Consider the following 16,502-nt stretch of genomic DNA (forward strand, 5'->3'; position numbering starts at 1 on the left):
TGCCAACGTTGAGAGGTTGCGGCAGTGCATGCCGGCATTGAAAGGCTGCAGCAGTGCATGCCAATATTGAATAGCTGTAGCAGTGCGTGCAGACATTGAAAGGCTGCAGCAGTGGATGTCGACATTGAACAGCTGCAGCCATGCCTGCCAACATTGAAAAGCTGCAGCAGTGCATGCTGACATTGAAAAAGAGGGAACTCTCCAATCAGTCATCTAAGCTTCTATAAAACAAAAAGAAAGATAATTGCAAATCAAGTAGGAAAACTGGAAATAAACACAACTGAATGTGAAAGCACAAACCATAGAGTAGATGTGGAGGCAAAGAATGAGTCTCCACAGAGAGACGGTAAACATCTACATACTGACAACGAAGGAGACACTAATTGTCAAGTATCAGAAATGAATTATGGATGTCATTACATATCCTGCAGACTCGAGAAACATACTAGTGGATCATTTTGATCAACTAGGTGAAATGGGCAAATCTCTCAAAAATATGAGCCACCATAATTCACTCAATAGGAAACATGATTTGAATAGCTGGGTAACTTAAGGAAATAGAATTCATATTTCCCAAATCTGAAACCCACATTATCAAAGAGGCCAAAAGAAAAATCACACAAGCATATTAACTGATGTAGAAAAGTTTCCACATTTGGAAAAAATGGCATTCATCCATAATTTAAAAAACTTGGAGGAAAGGAAGTGGGAGAAGGTAAGGACACTCTCTACCACTTACAAATAATACCACTTACAAAACTTCATAGTTTTAGTTATACTAGTCCCCAAGGACTAATTCCCAGATACATTTACTGGTGGATGTTTAATAAGCTGTACTAGGTCCATGGCACAGAAGACTCTCTAGTATTAGAAAGTATTGAATTATTTTGAAAAACGTGTATGTAAGTCTCTTGGAATCATCTAGGTGGGGAGTCAATTCCAAGGGATTATACACGATATGATTTTTGGAATAAACAAGTTCTAGAAATGAGTAAGAGATAGTGGCTATCAAGAGATAAAGAACTGGGATTGGGACTGATGCCAAGGGTATATATAACTACCTAAGAGAAACAGGGATCCATCCCATGATCGTCTATATGATTGTCAGCGGGCTAATTGTGATATGGTCTCCTAGCTCCTCAGTCTATATCACCCCAGGGAAACTCCATGAAGAGTGCATGGGATTTATGTACTGTTTCCTCCAAGTGCACGGGGATCTACACAATCAAATAAGAGAAATAAAGCAAATGATATTTGTGCTGCCCACTCATCTATAGACTCTGATAGCAACATACACACCCATCCACACACTAACAGTTCCCGGGCACCGCAGCACCGCCACTCAGTGAGGTGTCTGTGCTTTCATGACACCTTACTTTGGCCAAGTTTTCTCTTTTTAGACTTTAGTCTACTGCTTTTCCTGGTGGTGTTAAAATGGTGTCATGTTGGCACATGGTAATCTTTATTTTCTTTTTAAAATTTTTGGCAAAAGAAAAAATGGTAGCCCTTAATTCACAAAATTTAATACTTGATGAGGTGCGAAAGTGCAGCGTCTCAGCTCGGGTCTCTGCTGTGCAGTTCCTGTGTGAGCAATAAGATAAAACAGTCTCCTCTGGGTCCAGCTCATGGCTCAGAAATCTGTGCCACATAGCTGTTGGATGTCTGTGGCCATTTTTAACGTGGGTGAATTTGGCTGAATGTGGTGGTGCTGATGAGTAATTCTGAATCAGTATGAATTTCAAATCCTGGAGAAGGGTTTCGTCGGCTCTCAAAGGGTGGAATGGCCCGCTGGGTGTCAGTGCGCTCTGAGACTGCCTCCCGAGCGCTAACAGTGCTGTGGCCTCTGTTTCAGCATCCCGCTACATTCCTATGGCTTAATATCCCCCAGTTCCAAATACTCCACTTCACTTATGGACTAGAGACAATGTATTCATCCTATATTCTGTGTGTACTTTATCAAATCATTGCAGATGTAAATATATTTCTTACAATGAAAGTTTTAACAGAAGCATTATAAATTAATATAAAACAAAGCTAAGCTAAAGTATTTGTCTATTTTTCCTTATTGTTAGAGAAATAGTCATTCTGCTAAACTAGTATATGAAGTGACTGGAAGTTACCTTTTTACAGCAAGTAAACGGGATCAACATGTTCGTCTGTACTGTAACAATTCAGTAGACTGCACTTTTATAAATAGGTTATTTAGCATCCAGTTTTAAGCTTAGTGGGTGAGTTTGGATATAGCTAATGCGGATTTAAAGCTAACACTCAGCACGAATAATACAGAAAGCATTTCCCTTTTAAAGGAGAGTGCAGGTTGGGGAGAGCCACTTTCTCATACAGTTCATTCTAATGTTGTTTCCTGGGACTTGAGATTGCTGAATGCATCCTTGCAGGTCGCCTTTCTTCTCTAGAAACTCCCTAATTTACCATTCATTTCATATCATAGTCTTTAGTTTGTTCTTAATATTTATAATAACCTAGGCCATCCTTTCCTACACATAGAGAGAAACAGAGACTTCAAAGGAAATATTTTAAATTTACTGTTTCATGATCCTCCGACAACATACCTGAGTGTCACAACCGTTCAGATACTCTGAACACCGTTGAGTGTCCCTTAAAGTCTGGCTTCCCTTCTTCACACAGGCTGTTACAAGTGCTTTCTATGTAGCTAAAAACAAGCTAGCCCCTGAATGTGTTTGTGTTAACCGAAGATTTCTGTTGTCCCTGGTTAAGCAGTTTGGACTTTATTTCAAATATACTTTCTACCAAGTTTTTTTAAAAAACCTATTTTAAAAGTTAAAGAGTATTTTCCCCCTCTTCAAGGTGCGGGGCCCTCCAGCTGCAGGGGCATTTAAAGAGAGGCCAACCAAGCCCACGGCATTCCGAAAATTTTATGAGCGAGGAGACTTCCCAATCGCCCTTGAGCACGACTCGAAAGGAAACAAAATTGCCTGGAAGGTAAGTCTGGGCAGCTGTGACAGCCAGCTGCGCTTGCGGGCATGACACCCCAATGCCAAACAAACTTGGCTGCGAAGTAAATAAACGGGAGTGATTTCTCAGAGAAGGAGTGGTGGTGGGCAAGCTCTCGGGCCCCGTGTCAGCCATCCACCTTGACTAACAATTAAATTATAGCCCTCAAAGAAGAAAATGACAGAGCTGCTTCGCCGTAGAGAATTGTCTGCAGCCCAATTCATCTCTATTTTTATGGGAGCTTGGCAGCCCGGCCTGTTTCCAGCAGTCCATCAAATGATGGACCTGGCGGCTGGATGCAGAGAGCAACCGCCATTTATCTCCCCCAGATTTCACCTTCCTGCAGGACACTTCCAAATGGAAGCTTTAATTACCTAAATGGATGGGTCAGGGATGTGTGCTCCCCGGGAATGCAGAGTGGAATACACAAGAAGGTGGCTCCTCCATCCCAGCTCCGCGCCACCATCGGCTGGGACAGGGCTGTCATCCTTGCCTGTTATAGGCTGACCTCGGCCAGCCAAGCCATTACAGCACGAACGCTCCCCCGACAAAAGGTTAATTGGCTTCAAAATAAATGTATTACCTACTGACGCCATCTTAATGTGGCCCTGCCTTTCCTCCAAAGGCTTGCCAACGTGGTTTTGAAAACAAGTCAGTCTAACAGGAGAAGGCTTTGCATTTAACTTGAGGAATGGATGCCATCTCCAAGCAATTCTGCTATTTAATTATTTTTGTTATGAACAGCTCTGCTTTCGGTGATATTTATCACCTGAAAAGGCCTCTCTGCCTAAAGACAGCAAAGCTGCCGCAGGAGGCCGAGTATCACACCAGGTTAAGGAAGACAAAAGGTTCAGGCCAAATATCCTCAATTACAAGAAGCAACTGACACAGAGCCGAAGAAATCGGCGTCAGTGCCTTTGTCTGGAGGCGGATGTGTGAGCTGTCTATAGTTAGGAACAGATAAATTAGCATGAAAACGCAAAGTTGTTGAATTCAGGAACTTACCAGGCTAATAGCTGGTGGAGATGTATTAAACTTACCCTTTCCCCTCCCACTCAGGAAAGCAGGGAGCGCTGTGTGGATTGTATCCAGTGTGTATCTAGTCTTTCTAGGTTTTGAGCAGTCGTCTGAACTTAGATGTGTTACCAATGACAAAACGAAAATATGGCAGAGTCCTTATCATTAAACTTTGCTGTACACTTTTAGTGAGGGAGGTGAGGGTCCTTGTTTCCCTTTGATCCATCACCAGTTGACTGGGGGTGTGCTCTCTGAACATGTGTGTGTGTGTGTGTGTGTGTGTGTGTGTGTGTGTAAAGATGCCTAACAAGTAGACCTACTTGGAATATGGTAGTGTATGTTCTCAACATACACCGTGGGTCTGGGCCCATTTGTATTTGATTCAGCACATGGATTTTGTGTTTGATTATCTATGATCTGGTTCATATAAAGAAACAGAAAGTTTCTCAAAATCTTAACTAATGTTAGGATTTTTCTAATTGTTTATAAGTAAATGGTTTAGGATATCTTAAGTAAGTGCAACCTACACATAAATTACATCCATAGTACATCTATATTTATAATATAGATTATTTCCCTCTCATTCAATAATGCAACTTTAGAGGTACTGAGGTTAGAAAAATTATCTTGAAAATAAATTATTAAGAAATAATTAATAAGGAGGTAAATATTTTTATTTCGTGTTTGCAAGTCTAACATTCATTCAGGGTAAGTGCTGCCTTTCTGCCTGGGAATTGATTACTGGACTGAGTGAGTAAGCCAAAAGCAATGACAAAAAGAAGCAATGTGTTTACCAGCATCGGCTGTATAGTACACAAGTTTGGAGAGATGTCTCACCCCAAAATCTGTGGGGTCTGTCTCTCGGGACTTTGTTGCTGTGTTGCAGCATGACTATGGCATCAAACTAAGACACTGATGTCATTAGACATGAGTTTGTGGACACTCTCCGTGTACTCAGGTTTATTCTTTGTCTTTTCTGTGGGCACAATTCTAAGGCGGATTAGGGGAGGTACTTAGTGTACCATCGCTAAGGACAGGGCTTAGATACTGAAGGTGGGAAACAAAATCGAGACCCTAAGAACCAAATGCCTCTTCATAAACCACTGTGCCTTTCTCACTTCAGACTGTCCAGGGACATCTTCCCAAGTAGTAATAGGCCTTTCTCAGTACTCCCCGTGGCAGTTGGGGGCTCCAAGGGCCCGGAGAGTGTGTACAGTTAAGTAATAAAAATTCCAAAAGCCCTGTACTTGAAATACTTAGCGATCACTGCCAGTAAGCTGTGCCAAAGGCAGTTCCACTCTGCCAAGGGACAGGAAGTCCACCCAAGTCATCAAATCCCCTTCTCCTTGTTCAAGATTAGCTGTACCCACCTTGATAAAGCAAAAGCAGTCGTAGAGCCCCTTATAAATAAATGCAGTCAGATGCTAGAAGCCAGAGCGAGGCATTTGCCTCTTCCCGGCCCTCATCTTGACCTGACAGAATAGTTCTGTGTACACGGACATGGTCGTTTGCTCCTGAATCTCTGGAGATGGGTGTCCCACAGCTCCACGACTGTGGGAACACTGCACGTTTGCAGCTGCTGTGGTCCCACTGGCCATGTGTGGCCACCAAACTTCGGAAATGTGCCTACCAAGACTGAGAAGCTGGATCCTTAATTTTATTTCATTTTAATTAATTTTGATTTAAGTCACCACGTAGTCACCACATTCAGCTGAAGAACTCTAGATTAAGACCTGGCGTGAGACACAAAGGCAGGTTACACTCCTTGGAAAGATGGTGGCCGCATAAAATTAATATTGAGAATGAAAAGCAGGATATATCTGTGTGGGTCTGTGTAAATTTCTTGATAAATACAAATGAAACTTTATGAACTATATATAGCAGACATTTCTATAGTCCTACCCATTGCCAGTTTATTATCTCTGAATGATGACTAGATCTTGTCTAGAATATGGTTTCTGGAATCCTTTTTGAATTGTGACTATGCATTTTTTAGAATGTGTCTAGGCAGCTCTCGTTAGCAGTTATTGGAGCCATGCAGAAGCATGGTGAAAACTTTTCTTACATTTCTCTTAGCGCTGATATTTTGCAGCTGATATCTTCAAAATCGACATTATAAGAACAGAAATGGAAGAGCCACGTGGTCTAGATAAGGTGCAATTCAGATACCAGCATGGACAACAGAAACTTAGAACACGTATTGGAGATTTTTCTTGTTGTGATTTCCATTCTTCAGTTTCTTGTACAAATATAATGTGAATGACAAGGACAGCGGTTAGGGTGGGATGGGTGTGGCTCTACCTAAAATTTCCCCAGGGCATCCTGGAGACAGAACTGTTAGAGCCGCCTAAGAGTACACAACACGTCCCCTCCACCTGTGCTGCTCCAGGCCATGTGTGCATGGAGGAGGCAGCTGTGGTGGGGAGGGATTAGACCCAGACACTGACTTGGACTATAGAAGGACTTCCAGGGAAAGTAACACAGCACTCTGGGCATTGTTTCCTCGCTTCTGCCTCCAGGGACCCTCCATCTTCCATGACTAGTGTGAGATCTGGCAGGTGCCCTTCCTTCTTTCCCTTCTCTGCCACTTCTTCCTTTTCCTTCCCACTCCCTTTGCTCTTCTCCTTCCCTCTTCTAGGTTTCACTTTCTAGAATCCATGCTTCTTCCAAGAGCTTTTCTGGAGCCAACTGAAATGTAAGGCCACAGGACAGTCAGGTAAAGAAACTTGAAATAAAATTCATTTCTTGTATATCTCAATGGCCTCTGTGGAAATTATGGTTTTACAAACTATTGTTTTACTTAGTAGCCGAGAATTATTTCTTTAAAAACAGCCACTTTAGCTTACCTTGGGTAAGAGAGTTGGGAAAAATATCATAGGCACACTAGCTTTAGCCGCTCACTTTAAAGACAAAGAGAGCTGCAGGTGCCCCGAAGAATCTCTATTCTCTCATCTTATAGGCATTTTGATAAGGAAGATGTGACTTGAGTTCACCTCTGTCAGTCTGTGACACTTGACTCCGTGAAAATGGGCGACATCCACTAAGAAGCTTTAGTGTCTACTAAATTTCTAAATGTATTTTTATATGGATTTGACAAAGAAGTAGACAACCTGTAGCCTTATGTGCAAATTATTATATAATGCAGCAAAATCATAAACCTTTCACATGGTCACCAAAGGGGAGACACCACCTGGACCTGGGCTTTGTCTCCAAGTCCCGCTCTTGGCACCTGCGGTCGCTTCCCATGTGACAAGGAGGGTCCTGTCCAGACAGCCAGATAGCAGTGGCCCCTGCAGTCCAGCTGCTCCCCCACTGTATTAGGTTGTCAATAGTTTTCAGTCGTCCCTTGTGTCCAGCAGACAAGACACAAGTGTTTTAGGATGGCTCTAGATAGCCTCTACCTGGAGAGAGCAAAATTTTGCCATATAAGGATTCATTCCCCAAGGTGAGCGTGTTAATTATGCGGCTACCTACTGATTAAATTTTGCTCATGAGACCTTTTTCTTTATGAAAAAAAATATGTATCTTAGTATTAATCAAATCAAAGGAGTATGCATACTCCTTTGTAATACTTTTTAATCAATGAGTATATATCTAAATAAGTCAATTGTATATGTACACCTTGTCTTATTTAAAATTTGATTTCTGTTTTCTTATATATTTAAAAACCCCAAGATATGTAAAGTTAGCATAATTAAGAAGATGAAGCAGGGGTCCAGGATTAGGACCTGAGGTAGGAGCATCAAGAAGTTCAGTGAGAAGTGCGGAGCGTTTAGGAGGCTGAGGTCAGGCTCCTGGTTGTGGCGGCACATTCTCCCCTGCGGTGCTGAGCAGACCCTGAGCCATGCAGATCGCCGCGTTCTGGAATGAACTCAAGCACGTCAGAGCTGCGTGGGTACAGGATTTACCTTTGTAGTCACTGATGCCAACCTTGGCCTCTAATTCTCTAGGACTCATTTTCAGTCTGAAGGACCATAATGCCATCCTTTTTAATTATGAGAGACCAAAGAAGTTGTTTTATACTTATATTTTGTGAAGTACTCTGCACAGCAAATATTCCATAGGAATTCTCCAGAGACAAAGATCTCTGGAGGAGAAGCAAGAAGTCAGCAGCAGCAGGTTTGACACGAGTCCACAGTATTTTGTGGTTCAGAAACACACAAGTAGTTCTAGGAGTTTTACCACGAGCACCCACCCTGGATTATGTACCGATTCCCTCCCAGTGTCTGACTTGAACATCTAAGCCAGGAAATGCAGTGCACAAAATTTCAGATAGTGCACTTGGTCTTTAAAAGAACCAGTGATGTGGCTTACAGACCTCCTGGTCTATGCTGAGTGACAGCCCCGGTTAGGCACCCACTGGTGTTTCCTCCTTCTTTTCCTAATCCTCCCCCCTCAGTAGCACTGGTATTCGTCGGCTCTGCAAACCCCGTCAGTGTGACTGTTTTCATCCACGTAACTGATCATTTCCTACCAGGAAGAGTAGTTGCTTAGTCTAATATTATTCAAATGTGGACTGATTTTCTTACAATTAAAACCAACCCCAAACGGTGATTGCTCTTTATCTGAAAATGTCATTTCCCTCTAAAGTAAGTCACACTGTAACACGATGCCACCCCATTCATTTGCCCCTGGAATCGTCACTCATTCCTACAATCTTGATTTATAATTTAGTTCTTTGGTGCCTTCAGTTTCTTAAATGTTCCAATTTTTTAAGGATTCAAAAAATTAATGTTCCGCTTGTTGCCCTTAAGGTAAAGCTGATATTGATTTCTGAGCTCATGTAGGCAAATGTATTTGAGCTGAATAATTGGATTTCCGTGAAGAAGGACGGATGTTCTGAAACTGTCCCGGCCTCTGTTGCTTCTGAGAAATGCAAAACCTTCAGTAGAGAACAGGACTTAGTAGAATTTTTAAGGGAAATGCCACAAGACAAGTGACAAGTGACAGCTCACCCCACTTCCTTAGAAAAGAGATGGCACATTCTATTGTTAATTTCTATGACTAATTAATAGCCAGGGTCACTGCAGAAATCCTGGAGTGTAGGCCTCTGGCTGTTGTTTTACGGTGCTGTGCTGGTGGTTTGATTTTTCCGTGCCCAATCCCACCCGTGTTTGATGTAAATCACTCTTCCTGCAATGTGCACAGTTTAGAAATACAGCCGCGTATCAGAAATGACCTGGATCTGGACGGGCTGGGTGACCTCTGAAGGTGGGTAAAAGGTGTTCTGCTGAATGGGCCAGGGCTTCCTGCTGCCAACATAGTTTATGTTAGGATCAGTGTGAATGGCTCCCTTTTACGGAGCAGAGCTGCTTGTAGCAAGCCTGCAGAAACAATTTTCCCCCAAGCCTCCATCTGTTCCTCAAACTAGGGCATATGCCATCTCGTCGAGCTAGAAAGTCAACTGATTTATAACTCTGGGAAGCCTGTAGATGGAAAGGGAAGCCTGAGCCATTCAGTGGCGGCATCGGCTAAGGACAGTTCACTTTCCCTGGGCCCCAGGGGAAGCAGGTAGTGTTGTGAGCTGCAGATCTTTGTAGTCAGACAGCCAGAAGAAAACAAATCATCCTGCTTCTCTGGCTGCCGAGAGCTAAGAGAGGCCTTGGTTGGTGACTTGGGGGCCGGGGGAGAGGGGGCTTTTTGCCAGAATAGTGTGTTATCTGTCACTTAATATCCCAGAAGAAATGAAATTGCTACCACCCTCCTAGCGGTGACCCTTGCCACCTTGTAGTAGGGGGCTCTTGAATCCTTCAACGGAAGTGTGTGCTGTCAGGAAATTCTGTTGGAGACAGAGAGATCTTTGCTAGATTTGCCGTGTCTTCCTCGGAAGGTGAATCTCTGGTTCTGGACCAGCCTGTGACTTCAGGAATAACTCCCTGTCTGCGTTCCCTCTCATCACTCGCCCTCACCTTATGAACCTTGTGCAGACCCAAAGCTGTTATACATGCTCCAAATGGGATGAGATTGGCAGTTTGATCGTGAAAAAGTATGTCACGGTATCTCGTCTTTATTTAGAGTGGTCCGTAACTCCAGAGACAAAGTGTGATTTTAGTAGTGGTATTTGTATTGTTTCTCCTTTGCTTTCCCGCAAAAATCTAATAGTAATGTTAATAAATAATTATGCTAATCTTACTCCATTTTTGAAGCAATAACTTTAGGAAAATATATTTTGCCTTTATCAAAAATGCAATACTGGCCTTGTAAGTTTAATGAGAAAATCATTGTTAGTAGACTACTCAGTTGAACTCATATTCCTGAAATATACCTGGGAATTGTTACTGCTTGTAAAATTTTGCTCTTAGTATGAAACCTATCTATACATATCTACCTTATAAAATATGAAAACACTGAGGAGTGGAAGAAGTAAGTGACATCATGGCTCCTACAGAAGACAGGGGTTAGCATCCCTGGAGGCATTTCAGGCTCACCTCGCCTTTCACGTAACTGAAATCACAGCACAGGCAATTCTTGTCATGGCCTTTAGTGTTTAGAATCTGTCCATGCTCAGTTCTCCAGACTGCTGATTGTCTGCTCTGAAAGTGGCCCGTGTTACAGTGGGAGACCTGGAAAGTAACAACTGTAGGCAGAGAATAGCAGTCACCCCACTGTTCCCCTAGGTCTTTTTCCTTTAGCAGATTTTCTTTTACATCCAAGAGATAAAGCTTCATGTGGAACTTTAAGGAGCACTGAAAGGCTAGACTAAGAAACTATAATGATAGGGGCACAGCATTCTGGGAATTTTAACAGTTTTATACAATTTAACAAGGAAAGGGCAAATTAATAAATTTTAAAATAGAACTGTAATGTTTATTATATTCTCTAAAATATGTCATAAATCAAACATAACACTATTTACATATGTAGTATAGGAGATTGCTACAATAATCTAGATGTGAATTTGTTTATAAGGCTATCACCTAGATAAATTAATGGTATTCAAGCTCATTTTCTGATTGTTTTTAAATTTTGAGACAAGGTTTTGTCATACGGTCCAGACTGACCTAGGACTCAGAGTCCCTCTGCCTCATCATTCCCAGTAGTGGAGTTATGGACCCGTGGCCCTGTGTGTGGCTAACAACCATCTTTTAGCGTGTAATTTCATTGTAATGCCCTTGGAAAATACATGTGCCAACATGTTTCCATGTGTATTTCACTTTTAGCACCGTGTATGGCTTTCCCCATAATAATTCTCATGGTGTGATGCCCAACGATGTGAAAATATTGTGTGTGTGTGTGTGTGTGTACACATGTGTGCTGAGGATGCTTTCCAAGTTCATTATAAATGAAGCACTTTTGCTATTAGAAAAAATGTACAACTATACAAAAATCATTAAACGTTAATTAATCTTCAGCCCCTAGTGTAAGACATCTCCTTCCCAACGAATAACCCTATACAACTTCCAAAATTGGGCTTCAGGCTGAATAAATGAAAACCCACATTTTCTAAACTATAAATTCCCAATCTTAGGTTCTTTTTTAGACACACCCCTCTCTGATAGGCCTATCTTTAAGCAATTTCATTAAAAAATGCTATTACTTAATATATGTAAACATTCTCATGTTCTTAATGTATAATTTTCCAGAGTGTACATTACTTTTTAAAATTAAAATGGCTTCCCTCCTTGTATCTGCAGAATACAAAATTACTGTATAATAAAATATGAATATAAATGTTAGAAATGTTGAAATATTGAAAGCAGTTGGACTCTCCATCCATTCGTGAAAACCTGCTCTTTCTGCTTCGTGTGTATGTCGTTTGCCCACCTGAACATCTTTTGTCCCTGCACTAATATTGCAAATTTGTTGCCTGTTTATTTGAAATAGTTCGTCTTTTGTTTTGGCCACACCCTTTCTGTTTTGTTCTAGGAGCAAATGTGTGTAGACTGCACTGGTTCAGCCTGTCCATCGCTGCTGGCTGTCTCATAGATATTTTCTTCTCTTCATCCACTTATTAGACTTCTGCTGGTGTTTTCTTATGCTTTCGTATTTTCCTTAGTATCGATCTGCTATTACTTCCCAAGATTAACTTCAGTATTCTCAGACAAACTGCAAAGCAGCTAACGATGCCGCGGTGTCTAGAGTGAGCATGCCATCCAGTCCTGCTCTGCTGGCCCGACAGGATCTGCCCTGCCTCTTGACACTGCACTGGAGGGGGCGCACAGTCGCCTGCAGTCTCTGAAGTGCAGATCTGCAGCTTTGTCCTCCTCTGTCCTTACCCCTGGCATCTTGCTCATGAGACATGCTATTTATAGGACAGAAATGCCATCTGCTACCAGGAGTCTCTGTCCGTACATCCTGTTCTGTGTTTGTCTGTGGTCTGGATAAGAGCTGACTGGGTGGGAATAAGAAGAGCGACCCTGATGGGGAGGAGTTGGAAGCAAGGCTACGGTATTTCACCATAAATATCAATTAATGCATCCTCACCGGCCCGTGACAGCTGCTCCTTACCCATCCAGCCCCAAGTTTTATGTCAGATCTTTTGCGTCTGACTTAAAGATAGACACAGAAGATAGGGGAACAATGAAGAAGCCGTATGCCTACTCTGGAATGGGTGCTTCAAATGTCAAAATTACAAGTTGCCTGTAAACTGTGTGGTTTCGAGCTGGTTCTTCCGGCCTTCTGATCTGTAGAAATTCCTTTTCTCTTAACCATGTTTTCTAAATTTCATTTGCATTTTTTACAATAATAGATTGTGGGATTTTTCACAATCATTTTGTGTTCTGTGGAGAGTGTCACTACAATCACCAAATCTACTTTACTTTTTGTGTTACTGGAATGTGTCCCATTACAGCGAAGCTACGCGATGTCATCAGCACTTAGCCAATAGTGACCTAAGAGTAATTGAGTCTCACAATGAAAGTGACACAGTGCCCTGTAACCCGGGTGAGTTGGGCACCGAAGCAAAGGAGAAGTAGAAACTAAATGCCGTAGAGTTCATTTCATATCAAGTCTTGCATTGATTTCTTTTGCATAGCTCACACATTCTTAATCCTGTATGTAATGAAAATGTTGTTTTAATGACATAGCACAAATAATGTCTATAGGTAAGCTTTTCACACTGAAAGACTATAATGATTTTACCACTTTGAAAATTGTTTAATTGTGGCAGTTTGCTTTTCTCCTACTTCATTTTATTGTTATATATGTTTAGTAAATTTTGCATTTAAAACGACTTTCCAAAGGTCAATCTACACATCTCTAGATCCATATATGGTGGGAATCCCAAATATCAATGGGCATTACTAACTCCGGCATTCAGCTCAGTATTCTGAAATGATTCCTATTGCTTACATGTTTACCTAGGTGTGGCTCCTTCTGGAAGGTTTCTCGAGTCCCTGTTAAAGTCAGCTGGTCCCTTCTCACTCTAGCGCCCATCTCTCTGCACAGCTTTAATTCAGGGTCCTCTCCTGCTCTCCCCAATCCCTTATTCGCATTTACTTATTTACTTTCTTAGTTAAAATATTTTACATAAATAAATTTCTATCAAATGCCTTCCTTTCCTCCAGCTCCTTCCCACCCACCTAATAAGATAGAAAAATACAGAAAAAGTGCAAAACCCAAACGTACAAACAATCTGGAGTCCATCTTGTTTTATCCCTAGCCATGGGCTTTCTTTGGAATGTGGTTGATAAACCCAGTGACTCTCCATTGGAGAAAAGAGATTTTTCCTTTTCCCAGCAGGTTCCACATCTTTCCAAGAAGCTATTGGCAACTGAAACCTGCCTGGAAGAGGAACTTGTGCAGGTCTTGCCTGTGTAGTCAAAGCCTCTGTGAGTTTATATGCTCGTCGGCCCTGGTGAGTCTAGAAGACTTGGAGTCACCACTGCCTCTCGCTCTGACAATCTCTCTGCCTCCTCTTCTGCATAGATCCCTAAGACTAGGGGAAAGAGGTTTGATGAAGACATCCCATATAGGTCTGGGCATCTCAAAGTCTCTTACTCTCTGCATGTTGTTCAGTTGTGGATTTCTATGTTAAATACCACCTACTGCAAGAATCCACTTCTCTGCTGAAGGCTGAGCAAAGAATAGATCTGTGGCTACAGCAATATGTCATTAGATATTATTTCATTGCTATGTTCTATAACTGAGGACTGCTTTTTCATTTTCTAGCCACCCACCCAAATAATCACATAAAAACAGTATCAATTACAACACTGTTTGGCCAACAACTCAAAAATATTCCTAGTTAGCTCTTATATCTTAAATTAACCCATTTCTATTAATCTGTGTTTCACTAAGAGGCTGTGATTTACCTGCAAGGTTCTGGTGTCTTTCTCCTTTGCAGCTACATGGCATTTGCCTGACTTTGCCTTCTTTCCTCCTCTATCTCTGCTTGGATTTCCCACCTTGCTATACTCTGCCCTGCCATAGGCCAAAGTAGCTTCTTTATTAACAAATGGTGATAAATCATATTCACAGCATCCAGAGGGGAACCCCACATCAATGTCCTTTAGCAGAATAATAGTTTTGAGTTTTCCCATAGACGCACGACCTATGTGGTCTCAGGTTCTTGGCCATGCTAGCAATGTCAGGTATGGTTCGATCTCATTGATTAGACTGTAAATACAATCAAAAAGTGATCATTACATTCATAGCATTTGTTCCACTATTGCACCAATATATCTTCCAGGTGAGGCACTGCTGTAGGATGCAGGATTTGTAGCTAAGTGATTTTGATGGTTGCTTTTCTCCTCTGGTAGCACATAAGGTACCTTCCAGAACCATAAACTCTAGTCAGTAGGGGTGAAGCTTCTCAATTTCTTCATGGTCAGTAACATAAATAAGTATGTCTTCTGCAGTGAAGACCTTACTGTTAGGTTATGAAGAATAGCCAATAGTCTTGGCTACCGTGATATTTGGGGAGGTCTGTTGGACCCCTTTGGACAACTCCACAAGACGTAACCTCTCTTGGCCCTGGAGGTTTTACTTGGTGCCATAAAATTTCTAACAGAGACATTATCTCCCCTGTTATATGGTTACTCCATTTAAATTCCTTTCATATATGCATGTATCTAGGAAGCTTCTACAGTAGTGGGCTTCTATGTGGTTTTTCAGGGGCCTTCGGTGTTAGCTGTCCCTCCCCATATTCCCTTCTTCATCTCCAGCCTCTCCCTGGTTAACCCTCCTGTTCTAGTTCCCTTTATCTTTTATAACACAAACTCTATTTCCTCTTATTTACTTCATCGTCTGAAATCTTCTCCTGTTTAGTTCTGACAAATATCCTTCCTTTAATTTATTCTTGTTTCTTTAAAGAACATAACTGTGTTTATTTTCACATCTGCTTTTTACATAATGGCTTTTCTTATTGTCATCGATGGGTTACTTGGTTTGAATCTGCTCCTTTTAAGTTTCTTTCAAATTTACATATTAAATTTTAGCTACTGTGATGCAAATTTAAACTTCTCTTTTCTTCTGAATATCTCAGACTTGGAATGAGGACCTGCCTGAGGTATGTTTTCCAGTGTGTCTCTGCAGCACATCTTAAGGGGCCTGTCCTCTCTATTCTGTCTCCATGCTATGGCGGCTACTCCAGATCTGAATTACTTCTTTACTTGCTGTCTGGGAACTTGTGTTCTTACTTTGGAGAAGGGATGTGTATGATTTTTAAATTGCTCATCTGATATTGATAAATTTTAATCATATGAACCAGAGAACTTTTTATTAATTCTATAATATTTTTAGATACATTAGTATCTTCTCAGAGCTACAGAGAGAGGACTGTGCTAAACTATAATCATTTCCTACTGTGAGGCCAACTGTAGGGCTTTTCTGGTATAAAGCCAGTATAATAAAATAAGACACTCTATCTCACACGGAATTGCTTTGTTAAAGGCAGTAAGATAATACATATAGTATGTCTATGTGTGTGATTATACACACATGTATAAATTAAGACAAGTTATTTTTTCTTCATAAAAATCGTAAGATCAAGACATGAAGAACGTGGTCTTTGCAACCTGTTGTTTTCATACAAATGCAATGTGTGTGTGTGTGTGTGTGTGTTATGTATCTTGTTCCTACTTTTGTGCTTAAGTTAGGATTTCAATTGTCATTATAAAATTTATCATCAAATCAAGGTGGTCAGCACTCTCCGAAGGAGATCTTTGTCCTCTTACTTCTCTCCCGAGAACTGTGAATTTCTCAACAGACTCTACCCATCCATTGGAAGCATCTTTTAACAGCACCTCATTTACAAAAAGCTGTATGACTTTTTAAAAACATTGTGAAGCATTTTTCAAAAAGAAAGTATAACATTAGATTGGGGAGAATTTAGCTTTTTAAACATCTCCATTCCCTGAAAGAACTACTTCAGATATATTAACACCGTTTTGAAGAGTCACTTGGGTAATGAAAAAGTGTTCATGTATACACAAAGGGATTGTTCATTTGTGTTCATTTTTCTTTATATTTTGTAAATGTATTATGAGACATGCCAGTGACTAGACTGCAGATATTAAAACCACAAGTCAAAAAACATAAGAGTTAAGATTTTTATAATTCTATTTGGGAAT

At 41.1% G+C, this 16,502-nt stretch overlaps 1 protein-coding gene across 1 annotated transcript in view; it reads left to right on the forward strand.

Annotated features, from left to right (window-relative positions):
* Pacrg (parkin coregulated) overlaps nt 1-16,502 on the forward strand; it is a 420,955-nt gene that overhangs the window by 62,855 nt on the left and 341,598 nt on the right. Inside the window, exon 2 of the mRNA XM_050135905.1 lies at nt 2,827-2,961. Coding sequence (XP_049991862.1) covers nt 2,827-2,961 — 135 coding nt within the window. The remainder of the gene's footprint in view (nt 1-2,826; nt 2,962-16,502) is intronic.

The sequence above is a fragment of the Alexandromys fortis genome, unplaced genomic scaffold, assembly GCF_014885135.2.
Source record: "Alexandromys fortis isolate MF-2015 unplaced genomic scaffold, M_Fortis_MF-2015_v1.1 scaffold_23, whole genome shotgun sequence".
Taxonomy (NCBI): Eukaryota; Metazoa; Chordata; class Mammalia; order Rodentia; family Cricetidae; genus Alexandromys; species Alexandromys fortis.